Here is a 27642-nt window from a genome sequence, read left to right on the forward strand (position 1 = left end):
TGTGTGCCTCCAGGCGTGTGTGTGTAACTCGGTGTGTGCCTCCAGGCGTGTGTGTGTAACTCGGTGTGTGCCTCCAGGTGTGTGTGTAACTCGGTGTGTAACTCGGTGTGTGCCTCCAGGTGTGTGTGTGTGTAACTCGGTGTGTGCCTCCAAGTGTGTGTAACTCGGTGTGTGCCCCCAGGTGTGTGCCTCCAGGTGTGTGTAACTAGGTGTTACATAGATCTCACCTCCATAGATAGCGAAGGCCTGGTCATAGAAGAATCTCCTCTTCAACGTATCCTCCATCTTGGTTCTGTCAACAATGTCATCTTTGGGCTGCAGAGACAGTTCCTGGAATACAAACAGTAGTGTGGTGATTAACAGTTTGAGTAGACACAAAACACTACCGATCTAAGGTAGTGCATACCTACCAAAGCTGATTTCAGCTTTTAAAAGACGTCTGATTGTATAGTTACTGGAAAGATAAAAGTATTTGGTGCGATTCTGTCATACTGTGGTGTAGTAGGCTATACTGTAGGAGATACTTTTAGGAGGAAATGCTTTAACAGAGCTCACCTTAGTTTCCAGAGTTCTCTTCCTAGCTTTCAGTTCAGCCACAGCTTTAAGGACGTCAACATCAGGGGCACCATCCTGTTTCATCTGGCGCACCAGCTCACCCTGTAACATGACAATTACACTGACAGAATACTTCCCACACTTGACTGAAAGTCAGGAGACCTTCATGGTAAATTGTAAATTAGGATTTGTTCTTACCCTCTTGAAGCTAGGAGGCACTATTATGTTTGGAAAAATAACGTTCCCAAAGTAAACGGCCTATTTCTCAGGACCAGATGCTAGAATATGCATATAATTGACAGATTAGGATTTAAAAAAAAAAAAACTCTAAAAAGTTTCCAAAACTGTCAAAATATTGTCTGAGTATACCAGAACTGATATTGCAGGCGAAACCCTGAGGAAAATCCAATCAGGAAGTGCCTCTTATTTTGAAACCCTTCTGTTCCTATGCATGCCTATCCTCCATTTAAAAAGGGATATCAACCAGAATCCTTTTTCTCTGGCTTCCCTAAGGTGTCAGTCTTTAGACATAGTTTCAGGCTTTTATTTTGAAAAATGAGCGTGAAAGATCACATTGCGTAAGTGGATAGGTGGGGGCTCTGAGTGAGTTTTTGCGCTACAGAGTAAAGCCGCCATTGTTCATCCCCCTGTTATTGAAAAACCTACACACTCGGTTGATATATTATCGAATATATATTTTAAAAACTACCTGAGGAATGATTATAAAAAAACGTTTGACATGTTTCTGTGGACATTATGAAGACTATTTGGAATTTCCGTCTGCGTTGTCGTGACCGCTCTTACCTGTGGATTTCTGAACGCGACAAACAAACGTCGGTATTTTGGGTATAAAAATAATCTTTATGGAACAAAAGGAACATTTGTTGTGTAAATGGGAGTCTCGTGAGTGAAAACATCTGAAGATCAAAGGTAAACGATTAATTTGATTGTTTTTCTGATTTGTGACCAAGCTACCTGATGCTAAGTGTACTTAATGTTTTGTCGTGCGAACGATAAGCAATCCAAGCGTTTGTGTAAGTTTTCGCTGTAAAGCATAATTTCAAAATCTGAGACGACAGGTGGATTAACAAAAGGCTAAGCTGTGTTTTGCAAGAATTTAAAAACATTTTTGTAAGAATATAGTATATGGGATTGATTAAGAAATTTAGCTTAATTTTACTAATATAATGGTGTTTCTATTCCAAGATCAACAAAACCCTCAAGGTTTCCGGTAGGAAAATATGGCGCTGTACAACGTGAACGTTATTTTACTAGACAAGTCAGTTAAGAAAAAAAAATATTTAAAAAAATTAACGTCTCGCTCTCTCTACAAAACGAAGAAAAAAAATGTAATATACAGTACTAGAGTCAAAAGTTTGGACAACTAGTCAATCAATAATTTATCTTTATTGTTACTATATTATACATTGTAGAATAATAGTGAAGACATCAAAACTATGAAACACACATGGAATCATGTAGTAACCAAAAGTGTCAAATAAAAAATTTCATATTTGAGATTCTTCAAAGTAGCCAACCTTTGCCATGACAGCTTTGCACACTCTTGGCTTTCTGTCATCCAGCTTCACCTGGAATGCTTTTCCAACAGTTTTGAAGGCGTTCCCACATATGCTGAGCTCTTGTTGGCTACTTTTCCTTCACTCTGCGTTCCAACTCATCCCAAACCATCTCAATCGGGTTGAGGTTGGGCGATTGTGGAGGCCAGGTAATCTGATGCAGCACTCAATCATTCTCCTTGGTCAAATAGTCCTTACACAGCCTGGAGGTGTGTTTTGGGTCATTGTTCAGTTGAAAAACAAATGATAGTGGGACTAAGCCCAAACCAGATGGGATGGCATATCGCTGCAGAATGCTGTGGTAGCCATGCTGGTTAAGTGTGCCTTGAATTCTAAATAAATCAGACAGTGTCACCATCAACGCACACCATAACACCACCTCCTCCATGCTTCACGATGCAACAGTTGGAAACAAAAATCTAAAATTTGGACTCATCAGACCAAGGGACAGATTTCCACCGGTCTATTGTCCATTGCTCGTGTTTTTTGCCCCAAGCAAGTCTCTTCTTCTTATTGGTGTCCTTTCTTTAGTTTTTTCTTTGCAGCAATTCGACCATGAAGGCCTGATTTACACAGTCTCCTCTGAACAGTTGATGTTGAGATGTGTCTGTTACTTGAACTCTGAAGCATTTATTTGGGCTGCAATCTGAGGCTGGTAACTCTAATGAACTTAACTCTGCAGCAGAGGTACTTCTGGGTCTTCCTTTCCTGTGGCGGTCCACATGAGAGCCAGTTTGATCATAACGCTTGATGGTTTTTGCAACTGCACTTGAACAAATGTAAAAATTATTGAAATGTTCCGTATTGACTGACCTTCATGTCTTAAAGTAATGATGGACTGTTGTTTCTCTTTGCCGATTTAAACCGTTCTTGCCATAATATGGACTTGCGCTTTTACTAAATAGGGCTGGGCGGTATACCGTATTTTATGATATACCAGTATTGATGCAGGGACCAGTTTGAGTTTTTACTTTACCTTCTAAAATGGTATTTGAATGTTTGGTTTGTTCAATGTGAGACGCTATGTGTAACATACATTTTTATAGTTTACTTTGCCACTTGAGTAATCTCTCTCTGCTCTTTCTCTCCGTGCCACTTTCCACACAGACCAAGCCACGCCCCCTGTCACTCAAGGAACACATTTGGTGTTCCTCAACCACGAGACACTTGCGTTCAGTCTGCATGGTCAATGCAGCACATGCAACAATGCTGATAACAACGATGCTGTTTTCACTTTGCTTCTTAATATAAATCCACTAGCGTTCTATAATGACTCTTAGTTTATGTTTCTTACATCTGCAAACAGCTAGTTTGTATTTTCTTAGCAAGTTGCCCTAAATCTTGTGAGATATATTGAGCATTTTCTAGACCATGCATGTTAATTATTAATTGCAGAAGAGCTAGTAAGATGGGTGCACTCTATATGTGCTCTGGGTCATTAGACACCATTAGACATGCACTTGTCTGGGGTGTGGACACGACTGGTTATTCCTACAACAGTGTTATGGCCTAATATGTACTGTTGCTATGGTTACACCTCTTGGGACTTTTCCAGAACATGGGTGTTCCTTTCAGAGGAGCTAGAAGGAAGACATGTCTGGTTATTTCTGTAAAGTGCGACCGACAGTTGATATGGTCCTACATGCATGCACCTGTCTTAGTCGAGAACATGTCTGTATTTTAACTATTGGTGTGGCTAAAGTTTCCATGCCCTAATATGAAACCAAACTAAAATTAGTGCAAGGCAATAAGATAACGGTGGCTAAATGCCAGAGTCATTAAGAGGAGTTACAGTGTAACTAACCCTAAACTTAGTTGTTTTCATGAACCAGCTCAGCTTGTATTACAACATAATAAAAGTCTATTTGAACTCACAGGCTCCGGTATTTGAGAAATATGATTGACTGAATATTTCCATGACAGAAGCTAATTGTTAGCCGCTAATAGCTAGCTAATAAATGTACTGAGTATGAGCAAGCGTAGCTAGCTAAAACAGACTGATAATACCAGTGATGGTGTAGGTCTAAATCAGCATGTTGTTTGTGCAACAGTATCTTTTAAATCAAAGATACATATGCAAAGCAAGAATATGTTAGCTACATGAAGTAGCTAAGAGGACATGCAATGTAGCCAAAGCTTATAGAGTATCCTAGGAAACACTTACCGACACTTTAGTTCCTACACTGTCACAATAACTCCTCCCTGGCATTTTAATTCGTTGTCATCTCAAACACAGTATTCAAAGTGCCCACTATTATAATCTAACTATAGAATAGTCATTATATTTCCACGATTCCAACAGTTTTGCTCTATTTCAAAAGTCAAATCACAATATTTCATTAAAAATACAAATACATTTTTTTTGTTGGTATCTGTAGTTCTCTTTTTGGCAACTGTTACTTCACTACATTCCTAATGAAAATACTTTTTACTCCATACATTTTCCCTGACACCTAAAAGTACTCATTACATTTTGAATGCTTGGCAAGACAGGAAAATGGTCCAATTCACACATTTGCATCTGATCTGGAGGACTCACTAAACAAATCAAATCAAATTTTATTTGTCACATACACATGGTTAGCAGATGTTAATGCGAGTGTAGAGAAATGCTTGTGCTTCTAGTTCCAACAATGCAGTAATATCCAACGAGTAATCTAACCTAACAATTTCGCAACAATTACCTTATACACACACAAGTGTAAAGGAATGAATAAGAATATGTACATACATTTTTTTAAATGAATGAGTGATGGTATAGAAAAGCACAGGCAAGATGCAGTAGATGGTATAGAGTACAGTATATACATATGATTAGAGGTCGGCCGATTAATCGGAATGGCCGATTAATTAGGACCGATTTCAAGTTTTCAAAACAATCGGAAATCGGTACTTTTGGACGCTGATTTTGCCCCCCCATTTTTTTTTACACCTTTATTTAACTAGGCAAGCCAGTTAAGAACAAATTCTTATTTTCAATGAAGGCCTAGGAACAGTGGGTTAACTGCCTGTTCAGGGGTAGAACGACAGATTTTTTTTATCTTGTCAGCTCTGGGATTCAATCTTGCAACCCTACGGTTAACTAGTACAACGTTCTAAACACCTGCCTCTCATTGCACTCCACAAGGAGAGTGCCTGTCACACGAATGCAGTAGAAGCCAAGGTCAGTTGCTAGCTAGCATTAAACTTATATTATAAAAAAACAATCATAATCACTAATTAACTACACATGGTTGATATTACTAGTTTATCAAGCGTGTCCTGCATTGCATATAAATCGATGCAACACTGAGGGATGATTTAACAAAAGCGCATTTGCGAAAAAAGCACAATCGTTGCACGACTGTAGCTAACCATAAACACCAATGCCTTAAAATCAATACACAGAAGTAAATATTTTTAAACCTGGATATTTAGCTAAAAGAAATCCAGGTTCGGAGGCAATATTAACCAGGTGAAATTGTGTCACTTCTCTTGCGTTCATTGCACGCAGAGTCAGGGTCTATGCAACAGTTTGTGCAGCCTGGCTCATTGCAAACTAATTTGCCAGAATTTTACGTAATTATGTCATAACATTGAAGGTTGTGCAATGTAACAAGAATATTTAGACTTAGGGATGCCACCCGTTAGATAAAATACAGAACGGTTACGTATTTCACTGAAATAAAAGTTGTTTTCAAAATTATACACTGCTCAAAAAAATAAAGGGAACACTAAAATAACACATCATAGATCTGAATGAATGAAATATTCATATTAAATACTGGTTCTTTGCTGACAACAAATCACGCAAAAATGATCAATGGAAATCAAAATTAAAAAACCCATGGAGGTCTGGATTTGGAGTCACACTCAAAATTAAAGTGGAGAACCACACTACAGGCTGATCCAACTTGTAATGTAATGTAATGTAATGTCCTTAAAACAAGCCAAAATGAGGCTCAGCAGTGTGTGTGGCCTCCACGTGCCTGTATCACCTCCCTACAACGCCTGGGCATGCTCCTGATGAGGTGGCGGATGGTCTCCTGAGGGATCTCCACCCAGACCTGGACTAAAAGCATCCGCCAACTCCTGGACAGTCTGTGGTGCAACGTGGCGTTGGTGGATGGAGCGAGACATGATGTCTCAGATGTGCTCAATTGGATTCAGGTCTGGGGAACGTGCGGGCCAGTCCATAGCATCAATGCCTTCCTCTTGCAGGAACTGCTGACACACTCCAGCCACATGAGGTCTAGCATTGTCTTGCATTAGGAGGAACCCAGGGCCAACCGCACCAGCATATGGTCTCACAAGGGGTCTGAGGATCTCATCTCGGTACCTAATGGCAGTCAGGCTACCTCTGGCGAGCACATGGAGGGCTGTGTGGCCCCCCAAAGAAATGCCAGCCCACACCATAACTGACCCACCGCCAAACCGGTCATGCTGGAGGATGTTGCAGGCAGCAGAACGTTCTCCACGGCGTCTCCAGACTCTGTCACGTGCTCAGTGTGAACCTGCTTTCATGTGAAGAGCACAGGGCGCCAGTGGCGAATTTGCCAACCTTGGTGTTCTCTGGCAAATGCCAAACGTACTGCACGGTGTTGGGCTGTAAGCACAACCCCCACCTGTGGACGTTGGGCCCTCATACCACCCTCATGGAGTCTGTTTCTGACTGTTTGAGCAGACACATGCACATTTGTGGCCTGCTGGAGGTCATTTTGCAGGGCTCTGGCAGTGATCCTCCTGCTCCTCATTGCACAAAGGTGGAGGTAGCTGTCCTGCTGCTGTTTTGTTGCCCTCCTACGGCCTTCTCCACGTCTCCTGATGTACTGGCCTGTTTCCTGGTAGCGCCTCCATGCTCTGGACACTACGCTGACAGACACAGCAAACCTTCTTGCCACAGCTCGCATTGATGTTCCATCCTGGATGAGCTGCACTACCTGAGCCACTTGTGGGTTGTAGACTCCGTCTCATGCTACCACTAGAGTGAAAGCACCGCCAGCATTCAAAAGTGACCAAAACATCAGCCAGGAAGCATAGGAACTGAGAAGTGGTCTGTGGTCCCCACCTGCAGAACCACTCCTTTATTGGGGGTGTCTTGCTAATTGCCTAAAATTCCCACCTGTTGTCTATTCCATTTGCACAACAGCATGAGAAATTTATTGTCAATCAGTGTTGCTTCCAAAGTGGACAGTTTTATTTCACAGAAGTGTGATTGACTTGGAGTTACATTGTGTTGTTTTAGTGTTCCCTTTATTTTTTTGAGCAGTGTAGTTTCCGGATTCGACCATATTAATGACCAAAGGTTCGTATTTGTGTGTTATAATTAAGTCTATGATTTGATATTTGATAGAGCAGTCTGACTGAGCGACGGTAAGCAGCAGCAGGCTCGTAAGCATTCATTCAAACAGCACTTGTGCGTTTTGCCAGCAGCTCTTTGCAAAACATAAACAGCACTGTTTATGACTTCAAGCCTATCAGCCTAATGGCTGGTGTATTCAATGTGAAATGGCTAGCTAGTTAGCGGGGTGCGCGCTGATAGCGTTTCAAACGTCACTCGCTCTGAGACTTGGAGTAGTTATTCCCCTTGCTCTGCAATGGCAGCGGCCTCTGTGGAGCGATGGGTAACGCTGCTTCGAATGTGGCTGTTGTCGATGCTTTCCTGGTTCAAGCCCAGGTAGTGGCAAGGAGAGGGACGGAAGCTATACTGTTACACCGGCAATACTAAAAAGTGCCTATAAGAACATCCAATAGTCAAATGTATATGAAATAGAAATGGTAGAGGGAAATAGTCCTATAAACACTATATTAACTACAACCCAAAACCTCTAACCTTGGAATATTGAAGTCTCATGTTAAAAGGAACCACCGACTTTCATATGTTCTCATGTTCTGAGCAAGGAACTGAAACATTAGCTTTTTTACATAGCACATATTGCACTTTTACTTTCTTCTCCAACACTTTGTTTTTGCATTATTTCAACCAAATTGAACATGTTTCATTATTTATGAGGCTAAATGGATTTTTATTGATGTATTATATTTAGTTAAAATAAGTGTTAATTTAATATTGTTGTAATTGACATTATTACAAATAAATAAAATCTGCCGATTAACCTCTTACACTTATGGTGGCGCTATTTCATTTTTGGAAGAAAAACGTTCCCGTTTTAAACAAGATATTTTGTCACAAAAAGATGCTCGACTATGCATATAATTGCTACTGTTCGAAAGAAAACACTCTGACGTGTCCAGAAATACAAATATCTTCTCTGTGCGTGCCCTATAACGTGAGCTTCAGGCAAAACCAAGATGACTTGGCATCCAGGAAATGACAAGGATTTTTGAGGCTCTGTCTTTCATGATCTCCTTATATGGCTGTGAACGCAAGAGGAATGAGTCTGCCCTTTCTGTCGTTTCCCCAAGGTGTCTGCAGCATTGTGACGTATTTGTAGGCAGATCGTTGGAAGATTGACCATAAGAGACCACATTTACCACGTGTCCGCCCGGTGTCCTGCGCCGAAATTGGTGCGCAAAAGTCACCTGCCAGTATTTTTCCATGGGGCACAGAGAGAGAAGCAAGCTTCCAAGAACTGCATGTCAATGAAGAGATATGTGAAAAAACACCTTGAGGATTGATTCCAAACAACGTTTGCCATGTTTCGGTCGATATTATGTAGTTAATCCGGAAAAAGTTTCACGTTGTAGGTGACTGCATTTTCGGTTCGTTTCGGTAGCCAGGCGCAATGTAGAAAACGGAACGATTTCTCCTACACACAGACGCTTTCAGGAAACACTGCGCATTTGGTATGTGGCTGGGAGTCTCCTCATTGAAAACATCAGAAGCTCTTCAAAGGTAAATGATTTTATTTATTTGGTTATCTGGCTTTTGTGAAAATGTTGCGTGCTACATGCTACACAAAATGCTATGCTAGCTTTGCATACTCTTACACAAATTAGTCAATTTCTATGGTTCAAAAGCATATTTTGAAAATCTGAGATGACAGTGTTGTTAAGAAAAGGCTAAGCTTGAGAGCAAACGCATTATTTTAATTTTATTTGCGATTTTCAGAAATCGTTAACGTTGCGTTATGCTAATGAGCCTGAGGCTTAGTCACAATCCCGGATCCGGGATGGGGAGTTTCAAGAGGTATTGGCGTTGACAAATCATAATCGGTCGACCTCTACACATGATATATACATAAAAACACATATGCTTTGTTTGTAAATCATGTCTTGAGTGTTGGAGTGTGCCCCTGGCTATCCATAAATAAAAAGAAAAGACAATTTGTGCCATCTGGTTTGCTTAATATAAGGAATATGAAATGATTTGATACTTAAGTACATTTGATCAATTACATTTACTTTTGATACTTAAGTATATTTAAATCCAAAACACTTTGAGACTTTTACTCAAGTAGTATGTTACTGGGTGACTTTCACTTTTCTATTAATGCATCTTTACTACATTTACATTACATTTAAGTCATTTAGCAGACGCTCTTATCCAGAGCGACTTACAAATTGGTGAATTCACCTTCTGACATCCAGTGGAACAGCCACTTTACAATAGTGCATCTAAATCATTTAAGGGGGGTGAGAAGGATTACTTTTACTCAAGTATGACAATTTGGGTACTTTTCCACCACTGCAATTGAGTACAGGATATACAGAAATTATAAAAGTGCTGAAATTTGTTTAGGTTGAAGTTGAATTAAACAGCATAAAATAATAAGAATGGAGAAACATTCTAAGTGACTTCAATGAGTATGTGTTGCCACCCTAGGATCACTCACTACTCCTAAAGCAAATATATAACTTTTATTATTAAAAAACAAAAAATACATCAAACCGTCCATTTTTGTTTTTTAAATACTGTGATAAAATATTTTGGCCATATCGCCCAGCCCTACCATCTTCTTTATGCCACCCACACCTGGTCACAAAACAATGGACTGGCTCAAAACGCATTAAGGAAGAAATTCCACAAATGAACTTTTAACAAGGCACCTGTTCATTGAAATGCATTCCAGTTGACTACCTCATGAAGCTAGTTGAGAGACTGCAAAGAGTGTGCGAAGCTGTCATCAAGGCAAATGGTGGATACTTTGAAAAATATATTTTGATTTGTTTAACACTTTTTTGTTGAATACATTCTTCCATATTTGATATTTCATAGTTTGATGTCTTCATTATTGGTCTTCCATGTAGAAAATAGTAAAAATAAAGAAAAACCATTGAATGGGTAGGTGTCCAAACTTTTGACTAGTACTGTATACACAAACATTTTCAGGATGGTAAATCATTTTCAGTGTAAATTTAAAACAACTAAAACCAGATATAAAAAGTCTGTAGAAAATGAGCTAAATATAAAAAAAGAGCTAAAAATAAAAAATAAAAAAAAAAATAAGATAATCTTTTACAACTGTTGGCAGAATCGTGCTGATAGTGTATAAGAGGTCACAAAAAGTTTTGTAGCGATTCCTATGTGGTTTTGTTGGTTTGTGGTGTCTAATGAGGAGCAACCAGACGCTGCACTTGACACGTTTATGAAACTGCTTATTCCAGTTACTAATAATCATACACCCACCATTAAGAAAATGACTGTAAACTTAAATCCCTGAGGATTGTTTGACGAATTGAACAATTGGTTTGAGAAGGATGAGGCAAGAGAGGTGGCAAATAGGACTGGCTGTACAACCATTGGCAAATGTACTGCAAATGGAGAAATCATGTGACTAAACTGAATAAAAAGAAGAAACTACACTATGAAATAAAGAAAAATGACAAAGAATGATAGTAAAAAGTTTGAGCACATTAAATGAAGTTCTGGGCAAAAAGACAAACTCAGCTCAATCATTCATTGAATCACATGGCTCATCACAAAACTCACTGATATTACCAACTATTTCAAGATTGTGGGGGCTGTTTTGTTAGACTTTAGTGCGGCTTTTGACGTTATCAATCATAGTCTGTTGCTGGAAAAACTTGTGTTATGGCTTTCCATCATCTGCTATAATGTGGATAAAGAGTTACCTGTCTAACAGAACACAGAGGGTGTTCTTTAATGGAAGCCTCTCCAACAAAATCCAGGCAGAATCAGGAATTCCCCAGTGCAGCTGTCTAGGCCCCTTACTTTTTTCAATCTTTACTAACGAGTAAAGCCAGGGTTTTTGCCTGCCATATGAGTTCTGTTATACTCACAGACATCATTCAAACAGTTTTAGAAACTTCAGAGTGTTTTCCATCCAATAATAATATGCATATATTAGCAACTGAGACTGAGGAGCGGGCCGTTTACTCTGGGCACCTTATTCATCCAAGCTACTCAATACTGCCCCCCAGCCATAAGAAGTTAAGTCTTGCAGTCGCTGTAGTAGCTGATGTGTTGAGTCGACACAGACACATCAGCTACTACAGCGACTGAAATGACTGCAAGACTTAACAAAGAGCTGCAGTTAGTTTCAGAATGGGTGGCAAGGAATAAGTTAGTCCTCAATATTTCTAAAGCTAAAAGCATTGTTTTTGGGGCAAATCATTCACTAAACATTGTAATCAGTAATGTGGTAAGTGAGCAAGAACTACTTGGAGTAACCTCTTCACAGTCCCCAAGTCCAGAACAGACTATGTAGAGCCATGACTACATGGAACTGTATTCCACATCAGGTAACTGATGCAACCAGTAGAATCAGATTTTTTTTTTTTAAACATAAAAATACATTATGAAACATTATGAAACAGCAGGGACTATGGAAGCAACACAACATAAGTGCAGACACATGCATACAAACACACAATAACATACACACAAGTACACATGGATTTTGTGTTGTAGATGGGGCCGGAGGGCACACAGAGTGTTGTGAATGTATTGTACTGTTTTTTAAAACGTATAACTGCCTTCATTTTGAGGGACCCAAGGAAGAGTAGCTGCTGCCTTGGCATAAAAACAAACTCACAATCACCAATAAAAACTAGACAGTCAATATTTTTTCCCGAAAATGTCATGGGGATCCCATTGATTTTGTTATGTTTAAGTCACTGCATCAGCCAAGGCAAAATGTCTAATTACAGGAAATAGCTTTGAAACGTCACATTTTCTCTCGGTTCCATGACAAAATGTGCTGAATTGCAGGAAATTTGCATTAAAACAGCACAATTGTATATTGGTGGCCAAGAGGAAGGCCTTTAAAAGCTTTGGTCGGAGACCTCACAATTGGCAAGCCACTACCTCGCCCCTCTCAAAGCTAACTTTGACAGCCGCAAAAAAATAAAAATACTAGGGGAAACACTGCCACCCAAATATCAGTGAATCAGCTCTGGGCTGAAACGTGGCATGGGGGGAAATAAGTCGCAGGCATGGATGTTAATACAATTATTTATGAAATCATATCCAAGCTAGCTGGTATAACGGTCAACAGAATATAGCTGCATTGAATCAGTTATTTACTGCTTCCAAAAATCTGCTCTACAGATCTCCAACTAATAGGCAAAAAAATATATAAATCAGTTAGCATGCTGGCTACCTGTTAGTTAGCTAGCTACATGGCTATGCTACATTCAAAGACCTCTGCTAACGTTGTATGTAAATGTTAGCTAGCAAAATAACCAGCTACAGCAGCTTTGTTTGAGCTGTCATTTCTGGGCGATTACTAATGAATGCATGGATGATGTGGGGATCTTTGGAGTGAATAAAATAAGGGTTTAGCTTAATTCCCGTGGCTTTAAATGTCAATTTACCTGTTCTTTCACTGCCAGCCTCAGTGGGGCGAGGATTTCTTCAATATTGCCACTCATTTTGTGTCCTTCGGAAAGCTCCAGCCAAAGACTTTTCTTTTTCTTACACAAGCAGACCGACAGAGAAAACGACCTGTTTTGGGTCGGACAGCGCAGCAGCGACTGTAGAAACCGGCAGACCCTCGGCACCGAGCGAAGAGTGCGAATCTCAATGCTGGTCCTCAGCAGTGCTGATGTTGCGCTACGAAGCATGGACCGCGGGCGGAGCGAAAATGTGGATGGAACAGAATGATGAAATCTCAGAAAACAAGTAAATGAATGCTTCAGTTATCAAGTGGCAGTTTCAACATGTTATTCCCTAGAAAATGGATAAATACACTTGGTGCAGATTCGACAAATTATTCCAGCTTTCACCAGCATATGGCACTGTTGCTCCGAGGAAGAGCATAATGGTGAATTGAATCGTTCATAAACTCATGCATGGCCCGGTTGCATAAACATCTTAAGTGTTTCCCTTAAAGGTTTACATTATTGTCTCTTACCTAAATGAATTGTTTAATGGCGTTGCATAGAGCCCGTCAAATATTTCCTTAGGTAGGGGATACTTAAGGGGCTTTAAGGTAGTTTTTTATTTTTATTTATTTCACCTTTATTTAACCAGGTAGGCTAGTATAGAAGAAGTTGTCATTTGCAACTGCGACCTGGCCAAGGTAAAGCAAAGCAGTGTGAACAGACAACACAGAGTTACACATGGAGTAAACAATTAACAAGTAGAAAAAGAAAAAAAAGGCATGTATGGCAGAATGAGTATCTGGTGACCATGGTGAAGGTCTGATGAACTGACGATGGGTACGTTAGTAAATTCACTCTGTCTATTTACTCACCCAATACAAATGCAATCAGTCGATATAATCGAGAACTATCATCAGAAATCAAGCGATATGAATCAGATAGTGGGGCGCCACCTGACCCAGTAGTTGGCCAGAAGGTTTAAATCAACATTTCATATCGTGTTGTAGATGTACTGTATTGACAATAACGCAAGATCACATTTCCAGCATGGCCACCAACCAGACCTCCCTTGTCCGCCATAGGAAGCAAACTGGTAATTAATAAATAATAAGTGAGCATTGCATTTGCAGCTCCTAAATTAATAAAACATTTAAAACGCAGTTTTAAACGTCACCTCTGAATGAACTCCGGAAACTCGTGACGCAGCTGACTAGCTTTACTGAGAACCTGCAGGCGAGTTCCGGGATGCAGGTTGACACGGGTGAGTTCGTTGCAAGGCTGTGGTTGCGTTGCAAACCCGCGGGCGTGTCACAGGTCGACACGGGTGCATTCCAGGTGGACTTCATTGCTTCTGAATTTATGGGTGTATTCCAACGGAAAGTTAACATAACAGATTAGCATAATTGGTTCAGAAGATTTATTTGCCTCCCAAATCACTATTGCAGGGCTGACCAACTCTGTTCCTGGAGAGCTACCATCCTGTAGGTTTTCGCTTCAAACCCAGTAGTAACTAACATGATTCAATTTATCAACCAGTTAGTTAGGTGCACTATATAAGGGTTGGAACAAAAACCTACACTGCCATTAAAACCCAGAATCTTATACTGGATTTCTCCAGACTTCCAAGACATGGAAGGATAGCCACGCGAGGCTAGTGGTGAACATATTGGAAGGATAGCCATGCGAGGCTAGTGGTGAACATATTGGAAGGATAGCCACGCGAGGCTAGTGGTGAACATATTGGAAGGATGGCCACGCGAGGCTAGGGCTGAACATATTGGATGGATGGCCACGCGAGGCTAGTTTTGAACATATTGGAAGGATGACCACGCGAGGCTAGTTTTGAACATATTGGAAGGATGGCCACGCGAGGCTAGTGTTGAACATCACTGTCAAACGCTCCCTAAAACACTTCTGTGAGCAGGCCTTTCTAATCGACCTGGCCCGGGTACCCTGGAAGGACATTGACCTCATCCCGTCAGTTGAGGATGCCTGGTCATTCTTTAAGAGTAACTTCCTCACCATTTTAGATAAGCATGCTCCGTTCAAAAAATGCAGAACTAAGAACAGATATAGCCCTTGGTTCACTCCAGACCTGACTGCCCTCGACCAGCACAAAAACATCCTGTGGCGGACTGCAATAGCATCGAACAGTCCCCGCGATATGCAACTGTTCAGGGAAGTCCGGAACCAATACACGCAGTCAGTCAGGAAAGCTAAGGCCAGCTTCTTCAGGCAGAAGTTTGCATCCTGTAGCTCCAACTCCAAAAAGTTCTGGGACACTGTGAAGTCCATGGAGAACAAGAGCACCTCCTCCCAGCTGCCCACTGCACTGAGGCTAGGGAACACGGTCACCACCGACAAATCCATGATTATTGAAAACTTCAACAAGCATTTCTCAACGGCTGGCCATGCCTTCCGCCTGGCTACTCCAACCTCGACCAACAGCTCCGGCCCCCCGCAGCTCCTCGCCCAAGCCTCTCCAGGTTCTCCTTTACCCAAATCCAGATAGCAGATGTTCTGAAAGAGCTGCAAAACCTGGACCCGTATAAATCAGCTGGGCTTGACAATCTGGACCCTCTATTTCTGAAACTATCCGCCGCCATTGTCGCAACCCCTATTACCAGCCTGTTCAACCTCTCTTTCATATCGTCTGAGATCCCCAAGGATTGGAAAGCTGCCGCAGTCATCCCCCTCTTCAAAGGGGAGACACCCTGGACCCAAACTGTTACAGACCTATATCCATTCTGCCTTGCCTATCTAAGGTCTTCGAAAGCCAAGTCAACAAACAGGTCACTGACCATCTCGGATCCCACCGTACCTTCTCCGCTATGCAATCTGGTTTCCGAGCCGGTCACGGGTGCACCTCAGCCACACTCAAGGTACTAAACGACATCATAACCGCCATCGATAAAAGACAGTACTGTGCAGCCGTCTTCATCGACCTTGCCAAGGCTTTCGACTCTGTCAATCACCATATTCTTATCGGCAGACTCAGTAGCCTCGGTTTTTCGGATGACTGCCTTGCCTGGTTCACCAATTACTTTGCAGACAGAGTTCAGTGTGTCAAATCGGAGGGCATGCTGTCCGGTCCTCTGGCAGTCTCTATGGGGGTGCCACAGGGTTCAATTCTCGGGCCGACTCTTTTCTCTGTATATATCAATGATGTTGCTCTTGCTGCGGGCGATTCCCTGATCCACCTCTACGCAGACGACACCATTCTATATACTTTCGGCCCGTCATTGGACACTGTGCTATCTAACCTTCAAACGAGCTTCAATGCCATACAACACTCCTTCCGTGGTCTCCAACTGCTCTTAAACGCTAGTAAAACCAAATGCATGCTTTTCAACCGATCGCTGCCTGCACCCGCTTGCCCGACTAGCATCACCACACTGGATGGTTCCGACCTTGAATATGTGGACACCTATAAGTACCTAGGTGTCTGGCTAGACTGTAAACTCTCCTTCCAGACCCATATCAAACATCTCCAATCGAAAATCATATCAAGAGTCGGCTTTCTATTCCGTAACAAAGCCTCCTTCACTCACGCTGCCAAGCTTACCCTAGTAAAACTGACTATCCTACCGATCCTCGATTTCGGCGATGTCATCTACAAAATTGCTTCCAACACTCTTCTCAGCAAACTGGATGCAGTTTATCACAGTGCCATCCGTTTTGTCACTAAAGCACCTTATACTACCCACCACTGCGACTTGTATGCTCTAGTCGGCTGGCCCTCGCTACATATTCGTCGCAAGACCCACTGGCTCCAGGTCGTCTACAAGGCCATGCTAGGTAAAGCTCCGCCTTATCTCAGTTCACTGGTCACGATGGCAACACCCATCCGTAGCACGCGCTCCAGCAGGTGTATCTCACTGATCATCCCTAAAGCCAACACCTCATTCGGCCGCCTTTCGTTCCAGTACTCTGCTGCCTGTGACTGGAACGAATTTCAAAAATCGCTGAAGTTGGAGACCTTTATCTCCCTCACCAATTTCAAACATCAGCTATCTGAGCAGCTAACCGATCGCTGCAGCTGTACATAATCTATTGGTAAATAGCCCACCCATTTTCACCTACCTCATCCGCACAGTTTTTAGTTATTTACTTTTCTGCTCTTTTGCACACCAATATCTCTACCTGTACATGATCATTCTTCAATCCAGTGTTAATCTGCAATATTGTAATTATTCGCCTACCTCCTCATGCCTTTTGCACACATTGTATATAGACTCCCCTTTTTTTCTACTGTGTTATTGACTTGTCAATTGTTTACTCCATGTGTAACTCTGTGTTGTCTGTTCACACTGCTATGCTTTATCTTGGCCAGGTCGCAGTTGTAAATGAGAACTTGTTCTCAACTAGCCTACCTGGTTAAATAAAGGTGAAATAAAAAAAATAAAAAATGGCCACGCGAGGCTAGTGTTGAACATATTGGAAGGATGGCCACGCGAGGCTAGTGTTGAACATATTGGAAGGATGGCCACGTGAGGCTAGTGTTGAACACACTGGATGGATGGCCACACGAGGCTAGTGTTGACCATTCTGGAAGGTGGCCATGCGAGGCTAGCGCTGAACATATTGGAAGGATGGCAACTGGAGGCTAGTGTTGAACATATTGGAGAGTGGCCATGCGAGGCTCGCGCTGAACATATTGGAAGGATGGCAACTGGAGGCTAGTGTTGAACATATTGGAGAGTAGCCATGCGAGGCTAGCGCTGAACATTTTGGAAGGATGGCCACGCGAGGCTGGTGTTGAACATTTTGGAAGGATGGCCACGCGAGGCTAACACTAGCCTCGCGTGGCCATCCTTCCAATATGTTCAGCGCTAGCCTCGCGTGGCCATCCTTCCAATACCCTAACTCTGGTACCCCCATAGAGACTTGAACTGTTGTGTCGTCCGCAAACTTGATGATTGAGTTGGAGACGTGCGTGGCCATGCAGTTGTGGGTGGACAGGGAGTACAGGAGAGGGCTCAGAACGCACCCTTGTGGGGCCCCAGTGTTGAGGATCAGCGGGGTGGTGATGTTGTTGCCTTTGTTAGTATTTTCCACGTTGTTTGGAACTTAATTTTTAAACTTATTTTGTACATAATGTTACTGCTACTGTCTCTTATGACTGAAAATAACTTCGGGACATCAGAGCAGCGATTCCTCACCTCGAACAAGATTTTTTTCTTTAACGAGTCCGACGCAAAGACTATACTGCTTTCTCGGGAACAGGCCCAAATCACTGTCATTTGAGTGATGAAAAGACGGAGAAAAAAGGGGCGGAGGTCGGGCCGCCTTCTGAGAATTCGTAGGGTGAGAGAGTAAACCTCCACTACCATCCGTTCTATTGGCCAACGTGCAATCATTGGAAAACAAAATGGATGATATACGATCAAGACTATCCTACCAACGGGAGAGAAAAAAACTGCAATATCTTATGTTTTCACAGAGTTCTAAGACACGGATTGTGTTGTATTTGTATTGTATTTATTATGAATCCCCATTAGTTCCTGCCAAGGCAGCAGCTACTCTTCCTGGGGTTTTTTATGGAAGCTCATTAGTTCCTGCCAAGGCAGCATCTACTCTTCCTGGGGTCTGGCAAAATTAAGGCAGTTATTCAGTTTTAAAAACATTACAATACATTCATTACAGAATTCACAACAATGTGCCTTCAGGCCCATACTCCACGACCACATATCTACAACGCAACATCCATGTGTGCGTGTATGTTATCATGTGTGTGTTTGCATGTGTCTGTGCCTAAGTTTGTGTTTCTTCACAGTCTCTGCTGTTTCATAAGGTGTAATTTTACCTGTTTTTAAAATCTGATTCTCCTGCTTGCGTCAGTTACCTGATGTGGAATATAGTTCCATGTAGTCATGGCTCTATGTAGTACTGTATGCCTCCCATTGCCTGTTCTGGACTTGGGGATTGTGAAGAGACCTCTGTTGGCATGTCTTGTGGGTTTATGCATGGGTGTCCGAGCTGTGTGCTAGTAGTTTAAACAGACAGCTCGGTACCTTCAGCTTGTCAACACCTCTTACAAAAACAAGTAATGTGGAAGTCAATCTCTCTTCCACTTTGAGCCATGAGAGATTGACATGCATGTCATTAATGTTTAATTTGTTTTATTTATTTCACCTTTATTTAACCAGGTAGGCTAGTTGAGAACAAGCTCTCATTTGCAACTGCGACCTGGCCAAGATAAAGCATAGCAGTGTGAACAGACAACAACACAGAGTTACACATGGAGTGAACAATAAACAAGTCAATAACATAGTAGAAAAAAATAATCTATATACATTGTGTGCAAAAGGCATGAGGTGGTAGGCAATAAATAGGCCATAGCGGTGAATAATTGCAATTTAGCAGATTAACACTGGAGTGATAAATGATCAGATGAACATGTGCAGGTAGAGATACTGGTGTGCAAAAGAGCAGAAAAGTAAATAAAATGAAAACAGTACGGGGATGAGGTAGGTAAATTGGGTGGGCTATTTACAGATGGACTATGTACAGCTGCAGCGATCGGTTAGCTGCTCAGATAGCAGATGTTTAAAGTTGGTGAGGGAGATAAGTCTCCAATTTAAGAGATTTTTGCAATTAGTCGCAGGCAGCAGAGAACTGGAAGGAAAGGTGGCCAAATGAGGTTTTGGCTTTAGGGATGATCAGTGAGATACACCTGCTAGAGCGCGTGCTACGGGTGGGTGTTGCCATCGTGACCAGTGAACTGAGATAAGGCGGAGCTTTACCAAGCATAGACTTGTAGATGACCTGGAGCGCATACAGGTCGCAGTGGTGGGTGGTATAAGGTGCTTTAGTAACAAAACGGATGGCACTGTGATAAACTGCATCCAGTTTGCTGAGTAGAGTATTGGAAGCTATTTTGTAGATGACATCGCCGAAGTCGAGGATCGGTAGGATAGTCCGTTTTACTAGGGTAAGTTTTGCGGCGTGAGTGAAGGAGGCTTTGTTGCGAAATAGAAAGCCGACTCTAGATTTGATTTTGGATTGGAGATGTTTGATATGAGTCTGGAAGGAGAGTTTGCAGTCTAGCCAGACACCTAGGTACTTATAGATGTACACATATTCTAGGTCGGAACCATCCAGGGTGGTGATGCTAGTTGGGCGTGCGGGTGCAGGCAGCGAACGGTTGAAAAGCATGCAGTTGGTTTTACTAGCATTTAAGAGCAGTTGGAGGCCACGGAAGGAGTGTTGTATGGCATTGAAGCTCGTTTGGAGGTTAGATAGCACAGTTTCCAAGGAAGAGCCAGAAGTATACAGAATGGTGTTGTCTGCGTAGAGGTGGATCAGGGAATCGCCCGCAGCAAGAGCAACATCATTGATATATACAGAGAAAAGAGTCGGCCCGAGAATTGAACCCTGTGGTACCCCCATAGAGACTGCCAGAGGACCGGACAACATGCCCTCCGATTTGACACACTGAACTCTGTCTGCAAAATAGTTGGTGAACCAGGAAAGGCAGTCATTAGAAAAACCGAGGCTACTGAGTCTGCCGATAAGAATATGGTGATTGACAAGAGTCGAAAGCCTTGGCCAGGTTGATGAAGACGGCTGCACAGTACTGTCTTTTATCGATGGCGGTTATGATATCGTTTAGTACCTTGAGCGTGGCTGAGGTGCACCCGTGACCGGCTCGGAAACCGGATTGCACTGCGGAGAAGGTACGGTGGGATTCGAGATGTTCAGTGATCTGTTTGTTGACTTGGCTTTCGAAGACCTTAGATAGGCAGGGCAGGATGGATATAGGTCTGTAACAGTTTGGGTCCAGGGTGCCTCCCCCTTTGAAGAGGGGGATAACCACGGCAGCTTTCCAATCCTTGGGGACCTCAGATGATACGAAGGAGAGGTTGAACGGGCTGGTAATAGGGGTTGCGACAATGATGGCGGACAGTTTCAGAAATAGAGGGTCCAGATTGTCAAGCCCAGCTGATTTGTATGGGTCCAGGTTTTGCAGCTCTTTCAGAACATCTGCTATCTGGATTTGGGTAAAGGAGAAGCTGGGGAGGCGTGGGCGAGTAGCTGCCTTTGCTTTCCTGACTGACTGCGTGTATTGGTTCCTGTCTTCCCGGAACAGTTGCATATTGAGAGGACTATTTGATGCTATTGCAGTCCGCCACAGGATATTTTTGTGCTGGTCGAGGGCAGTCAGGTCTGGAGTGAACCAAGGGCTATATCTGTTCTTAGTTCTGCATTTTTTTTAATGGAGCATGCTTGCCTAATGGTGAGGAAGTTAACGAATGACCAGGCATCCTCAACTGACGGGATGAGGTCAATATCCTTCCAGGAAACCCGGGCCAGGTTGATTAGAAAGGCCTGCTCGCAAAAGTGTTTTAGGGAGCGTTTGACAGTGATGAGGGGTGGTCGTTTGACCGCAGACCTGTAGCTGATACAGGCAATAAGGCAGTGATCGTTGAGATCCTGATTGAAGACAGCAGAGCTGTATTTGGAGGTTAAGTTGGTCAGGACAATGTCTGAGGGTGCCCATGTTTACGGATTTAGGGTTGTACCTGGTGGGTTCCTTGATGATTTGTGTGAGATTGAGGGCATCTAGGTTAGATTGTAGGACTGCCGGGGTGTTAAGCATATCCCAGTTTAGGTCACCTAACAGAACAAACTCTGAAGCTAGATGGGGGGCAATCAATTCACAGATGGTGTCCAGGGCACAGCTGAGGGGGGTCGGTAGCAGGCGGCAACAGTAAGAGACTTATTTCTGGAGAGATTCATTTTTAAAATTAGAAGTTCGAACTGTTTGGGCATAGACCTGGAAATAATGACAGAACTTTGCAGGCTATCTCTGCAGTAGATTGCAACTCCTCCCCCTTTGGCAGTTCTATCTTGACTGAAAGTGTTATAGTTGGGTATGGAAATCTCAGAATTTTTGGTGGCCTTCCTAAGCCAGGATTCAGACACGGCAAGGATATCAGGGTTGGCAGAGTGTGCTAAAGCAGTGAATAAAACAAACATAGGGAGGATGCTTCGGATGTTGACATACATGAATCCAAGGCTTTTTCAATCGCAGAAGTCAACAAATGAGGGTGGCTGGGGACTTGCAGGGCCTGGGTTTACCTCCACATCACCCAAGGAACAGAGGAGGAGTCGGATGAGGTTGCGGCTAAAGGCTATCAAAACTGGTCGCCTAGAGCGCTGGGGACAAGGAATAAAAGGAGCAGATTTATGGGTGTGGTAGAATATATTCAGGGCATAATGTGCAGACAGGGGTATGGTGGGGTGCGGGTACAGCGGAGGTAAGCCCAGGCACTGGGTGATGATAAGAGGTTGCATCTCTGGACATGCTGGTTATAATCGATGAGATCACCGCATGTGTGGGAGGTGGGACAAATGAGGTATCAGAGGTGTGAGGAGTGGAACTAGGGGCTCCATTGTAAACTAAAACAATGATAACTAACCTGAACAACAGTATACAAGGCATATTGATATTTTCAGAGAGACATACAGCAAGGCATAAAGTAATCGCAGGTCTTGATTGGGAGAGCTTGCTAAAACAACCGGTGAGACAACAACAGCTAGTCAGCTAACACAACAACAGCAGGTAAAATGGCAATGACTAGGCAGAGATGGTTGGATTAACTACACACAGAGCCTGAGTTCGCGGCTGGGGCCGACAGATGAAACATAAATAAACAGAATGGAGTACCGTGATTAATGGACAGTCCAGCAGGCATCAGCTATGTAGCCACTAAGTGATCATAGTGTCCAGAGGCAGCAGTAGATGGAACAGGGAAGCTGCCACTACGCTAGCACGCGGGCGACACAGTTAAAGTTCGTAGCCCGGGGGTGGTAGGGGGGGGGTCTGCTCAGACGAGGCCGGTTGAAGGCACAGCGGATGGAGTATTCGTCGGCAGACCAGTCCTGGTGGTTCGGCGTGGGGCCGTGTCGACAGAGAATCCAAGCCAGATTACGAAAGAGGTATTATAGAATTTAGTTTGCTAGCAGGGAGATGTGCCTGGCTCACGGCTAACTGGTGCTAGCTTCGTGGCAGTGGCGTTAGCCAAGGTCCAGAGTTTACAGCAAGGATCCGGTGGAGTATTGGGCTCTAGCTGAGCTCTAGCGGTACTGGGTGCAAGCTAGCTGTGAAGATAAGAAGTAGTGGTCCAGGGATTACGGCAGGAATCCGGCATTGTTGTGGAGACACAGTTCGACACTGGTAGACTGGCGAGTATTATCCAGGCTAAAAATAGGGCTGGCTGTGCAGAAGGTTAAAGCCGCTAGCAGTGGCTAACAATGACTAAACAGATTGTAGCTAATTAGCTGGTTAGCTTCTGGAGGTTCTGCTGCTGTGTTATTAGATGTTTCTCTCTATGCTGCTGTGTAACTAGATGTTTCTCTCTATGCTGCTGTGTAACTAGATGTTTCTCTATATGCTGCTGTGTAACTAGATGTCTTTTTTATTTTTATTTTACCAGGCAAGTCAGGTAAGAACAAATTCTTATTTTCAATGACGGCCTAGGAACAGTGGGTTAACTGCTTGTTCAGGGGCAGAATGACAGATTTGTACCTTGTCAGCTCGGGGGTTTGAACTTGCAACCTTCCGGTTACTAGTCCAGCGCTCTAACCACTAGGCTACCCTGCCGCCCCATGTCTCTATGCTGCTGTGTAACGAGATGTTTCTCTATATGCTGCTGTGTAACTAGATGTCTCTATGCTGCTGTGTAACTAGATGTTTCTCACTGTGCTGCTGTGTAACTAGATGTTTCTCACTGTGCTGCTGTGTAACTAGATGTTTCTCACTGTGCTGCTGTGTAACTAGATGTTTCTCACTGTGTTGCTGTGTAACTAGATGTTTCTCACTGTGCTGCTGTGTAACTAGATGTTTCTCTCTATGCTGCTGTGTAACTAGATGTTTCTCACTGTGCTGCTGTGTTACTAGATGTTTCTCTCTATGCTGCTGTGTAACTAGATGTTTCTCTCTATGCTGCTGTGTTATTAGATGTTTCTCTCTATGCTGCTGTGTAACTAGATGTTTCTCTCTATGCTGCTGTGTTATTAGATGTTTCTCTCTATGCTGCTGTGTAACTAGATGTTTCTCTCTATGCTGCTGTGTTACTAGATGTTTCTCTCTATGCTGCTGTGTTACTAGATGTTTCTCTCTATGCTGCTGTGTTACTAGATATTTCTATGCTTCTGTGTAACCAGATGTTTCTATGTTGCTGTGTAACTAGATGTCTCTATGCTGCTGTACTTGTACTGCATGGGCTACAGGGACATGATTACCTTGTTGTTCTGCATGGGCTACAGGGACATGATTACCTTGTTGTAGTGGATGGGCTACGGGAACTGAAAGCGCGAACCACTGCTTTTAATCAGGGCAAGGTGACTGGAAACATAACCGAATACAAACTGTGCAGCTATTCCCTCCACAAGGCTATCAAACAAGCTAAGCGTCAGTATGGAGACAAAGTAGAATCTCAATTCAACGGCTCAGACACAAGAGGTATGTGGCAGGGTCTACAGTCAATCACGGACTACAAAAAGAAAACCAGCCCAGTCACGGACCAGGATGTCTTGCTCCCAGGCAGATTAAATAACTTTTTTGCCCGCTTTGAGGACAATATAGTGCCACTGACACGGCCTGCAACGAAAACTTGCGGACTCTCCTTCACTGCAGCCGAGGTGAGTAAAACATTTAAACGTGTTAACCCTCGTAAGACTGCAGGCCCAGACGGCATCCCCAGCCGCGCCCTCAGAGCATGCGCAGACCAGCTGGCTGGTGTGTTTACGGACATATTCAATCAATCCCTATCTCAGTCTGCTGTTCCCACATGCTTCAAGAGGGCCACCATTGTTCCTGTTCCCAAGAAAGCTAAGGTAACTGAGCTAAACGACTACCGCCCCGTAGCACTCACTTCCGTCATCATGAAGTGCTTTGAGAGACTAGTCAAGGACCATATCACCTCCACCCTACCTGACACCCTAGACCCACTCCAATTTGCTTATCGCCCAAATAGGTCCACAGACGATGCAATCTCAACCACACTGCACACTGCCCTAACCCATCTGGACAAGAGGAATACCTATGTGAGAATGCTGTTCATCGACTACAGCTCGGCATTTAACACCATAGTACCCTCCAAGCTCGTCATCAAGCTCGAGACCCCGGGTCTCGACCCCGCCCGGTGCAACTGGGTACTGGACTTCCTGACGGGCCGCCCCCAGGTGGTGAGGGTAGGCAACATCTCCACCCCGCTGATCCTCAACACTGGGGCCCCACAAGGGTGCGTTCTGAGCCCTCTCCTGTACTCCCTGTTCACCCACGACTGTGTGGCCACGCACGCCTCCAACTCAATCATCAAGTTTGCGGACGACACAACAGTGGTAGGCTTGATCACCAACAACGACGAGACCGCCTACAGGGAGGATGTGAGGGCCCTCGGAGTGTGGTGTCAGGAAAATAATCTCACACTCAACGTCAACAAAACTAAGGAGATGATTGTGTACTTCAGGAAACAGCAGAGGGAACACCCCCCTATCCACATCGATGGAACAGTAGTGGAGAGGGTAGTAAGTTTTAAGTTCCTCGGCATACACATCACAGACAAACTGAATTGGTCCACCCACACAGACAGCATCGTGAAGAAGGCGCAGCAGCCTCTTCAACCTCAGGAGGCTGAAGAAATTCGGCTCGTCACCAAAAGCACTCACAAACTTCTACAGATGCACAATCGAGAGCATCCTGGCCGGCTGTATCACCGCCTGGTACGGCAACTGCTCCGCCCACAACCGTAAGGCTCTCCAGAGGGTAGTGAGGTCTGCACAACGCATCACCGAGGGCAAACTACCTGCCCTCCAGGACACCTACACCACCCGATGTTACAGGAAGGCCATAAAGCTCATCAAGGACAATAACCACCCGAGCCACTGACTGTTCACCCCGCTATCATCCAGAAGGCGAGGTCAGTACAGGTGCATCAAAGCTGGAACCGAGAGACTGAAAAACAGCTTCTATCTCAAGGCCATCAGACTGTTAAACAGCCACCACTAACATTGAGTGGCTGCTGGCAACACACTGACTCAACTCCAGCCACTTTAATAATGGGAATTGATGGGAAATTATGTAAAATATATCACTAGCCACTAAACAATGCTACCTAATATAATGTTTACATACCATACATTATTCATCTCATATGTATACGTATATACTGTACTCTATCATCCACTGCATCGTTATGTAATACATGTATCACTAGCCACTTTAACTATGCCACTTTGTTTACTCATCTCATATGTATATACTGTACTCGATACCATCTACTGTATCTTGCCTATGCTGCTCTGTACCATTACTCATTCATATATCTTTATGTACATATTCTGTATCCCCTTACACTTGTGTATAAGACAGTAGGTTTGGAATTGTTAGTTAGATTGCTTGTTGGTTATTACTGCATTGTTGGAACTAGAAGCACAAGCATTTCGCTACACTCACATTAACATCTGCTAACCATGTGTATGTGACAAATCAAATTTGATTTGAATTAATGATGGACTTGTTGTAGTGAATGGGCTACAGGAACGTGATTAATGATGACCTTGTTGTAGTGGATGGGCTACAGGAACGTGATTAATGATGACCTTGTTGTAGTGGATGGGCTACAGGAACGTGATTAATGATGACCTTGTTGTAGTGGATGGGCTACAGGAACGTGATTAATGATGACCTTGTTGTTGTGGATGGGCTACGGGAACGTGATTAATGATGACCTTGTTGTTGTGAATGGGCTACGGGAACGTGATGGACTTGTTTTAGTGGATGGGCAACATGGAGTGGAATTAGACTCATACATTATTCTGTTGCTTCCAATTGCAATGACAAAATGAATATTGGCTCTTAATCAGACGAAAGCACTTGTGTTCATCACGGTAGTCTGACTAAATATATCATTAGCCTGTGGTCTCTGGGCCATCACAGGGAAAGCTGTTCATTGTCATAGAAAAAAAGATTATCACTGATGGATCTCTGTTGGAATATTTAAAAATGAGGTACACTGTGCATCTCAGAGAATACATGTGAACACAGGAGGGGCCTGGAGATGGTGCCAGAGGTCTGAAAGTTGAAATGGCCCCTCAGAGAGCGATCACAGCTGCCTGTTCTAGAGTAGACATAGTGAGTGAACCTGTTCTACAGTAGACATAGTGAGTGATCCTGTTCTACAGTAGACCATAGTGAACTGCTCGGTAACCCATTTGCTGTTGACGTGGACAAATGGAGTTGATTGTGAACCTGTTCTAGAGTAGACATAGTGAGTGATCCTGTTCTACAGTAGACCATAGTGAGTGAACCTGTTCTATAGTAGACCATAGTGAGTGAACCTGTTCTATAGTAGACCATAGTGAGTGAACCTGTTCTACAGTAGACCATAGTGAGTGAACCTGTTCTATAGTAGACCATAGTGAGTGAACCTGTTCCACAGTAGACCATAGTGAGTGAACCTGTTCCACAGTAGACCATAGTGAGTGATCCTGTTCTACAGTAGACATAGTGAGTGATCCTGTTCTAGAGTAGACATAGTGAGTGATCCTGTTCTACAGTAGACATAGTGAGTGATCCTGTTCTACAGTAGACATAGTGAGTGATCCTGTTCTATAGTAGACATAGTGAGTGATCCTGTTCTATAGTAGACCATAGTGAGTGAACCTGTTCTATAGACACTGTGCATCTCAGAGAGTGAACCTGTTCTATAGTAGACCTGTTCTATAGTAGACATAGTGAGTGAACCTGTTCTACAGTGAGACCTGTTCTATA

General features: G+C 43.3%; 1 protein-coding gene across 1 annotated transcript in view; it reads right to left on the reverse strand.

The window, feature by feature from the left end:
* The window catches only part of gars1 (glycyl-tRNA synthetase 1), a 41904-nt gene extending 28758 nt beyond the window's left edge, over positions 1-13146 (reverse strand). The window contains exons 1-3 of the mRNA XM_064949703.1: positions 12852-13146; positions 556-657; positions 228-330 (exon numbers count right to left, since the gene is read on the reverse strand). Of these exons, the coding sequence (XP_064805775.1) occupies positions 228-330; positions 556-657; positions 12852-13100 (454 nt within the window). The 5' untranslated portion in view covers positions 13101-13146. The remainder of the gene's footprint in view (positions 1-227; positions 331-555; positions 658-12851) is intronic.
* Positions 13147-27642: the final 14496 nt, after the last annotated feature.

This window comes from Oncorhynchus masou, chromosome 30 (genome assembly GCF_036934945.1).
Source record: "Oncorhynchus masou masou isolate Uvic2021 chromosome 30, UVic_Omas_1.1, whole genome shotgun sequence".
NCBI lineage: Eukaryota > Metazoa > Chordata > Actinopteri > Salmoniformes > Salmonidae > Oncorhynchus > Oncorhynchus masou.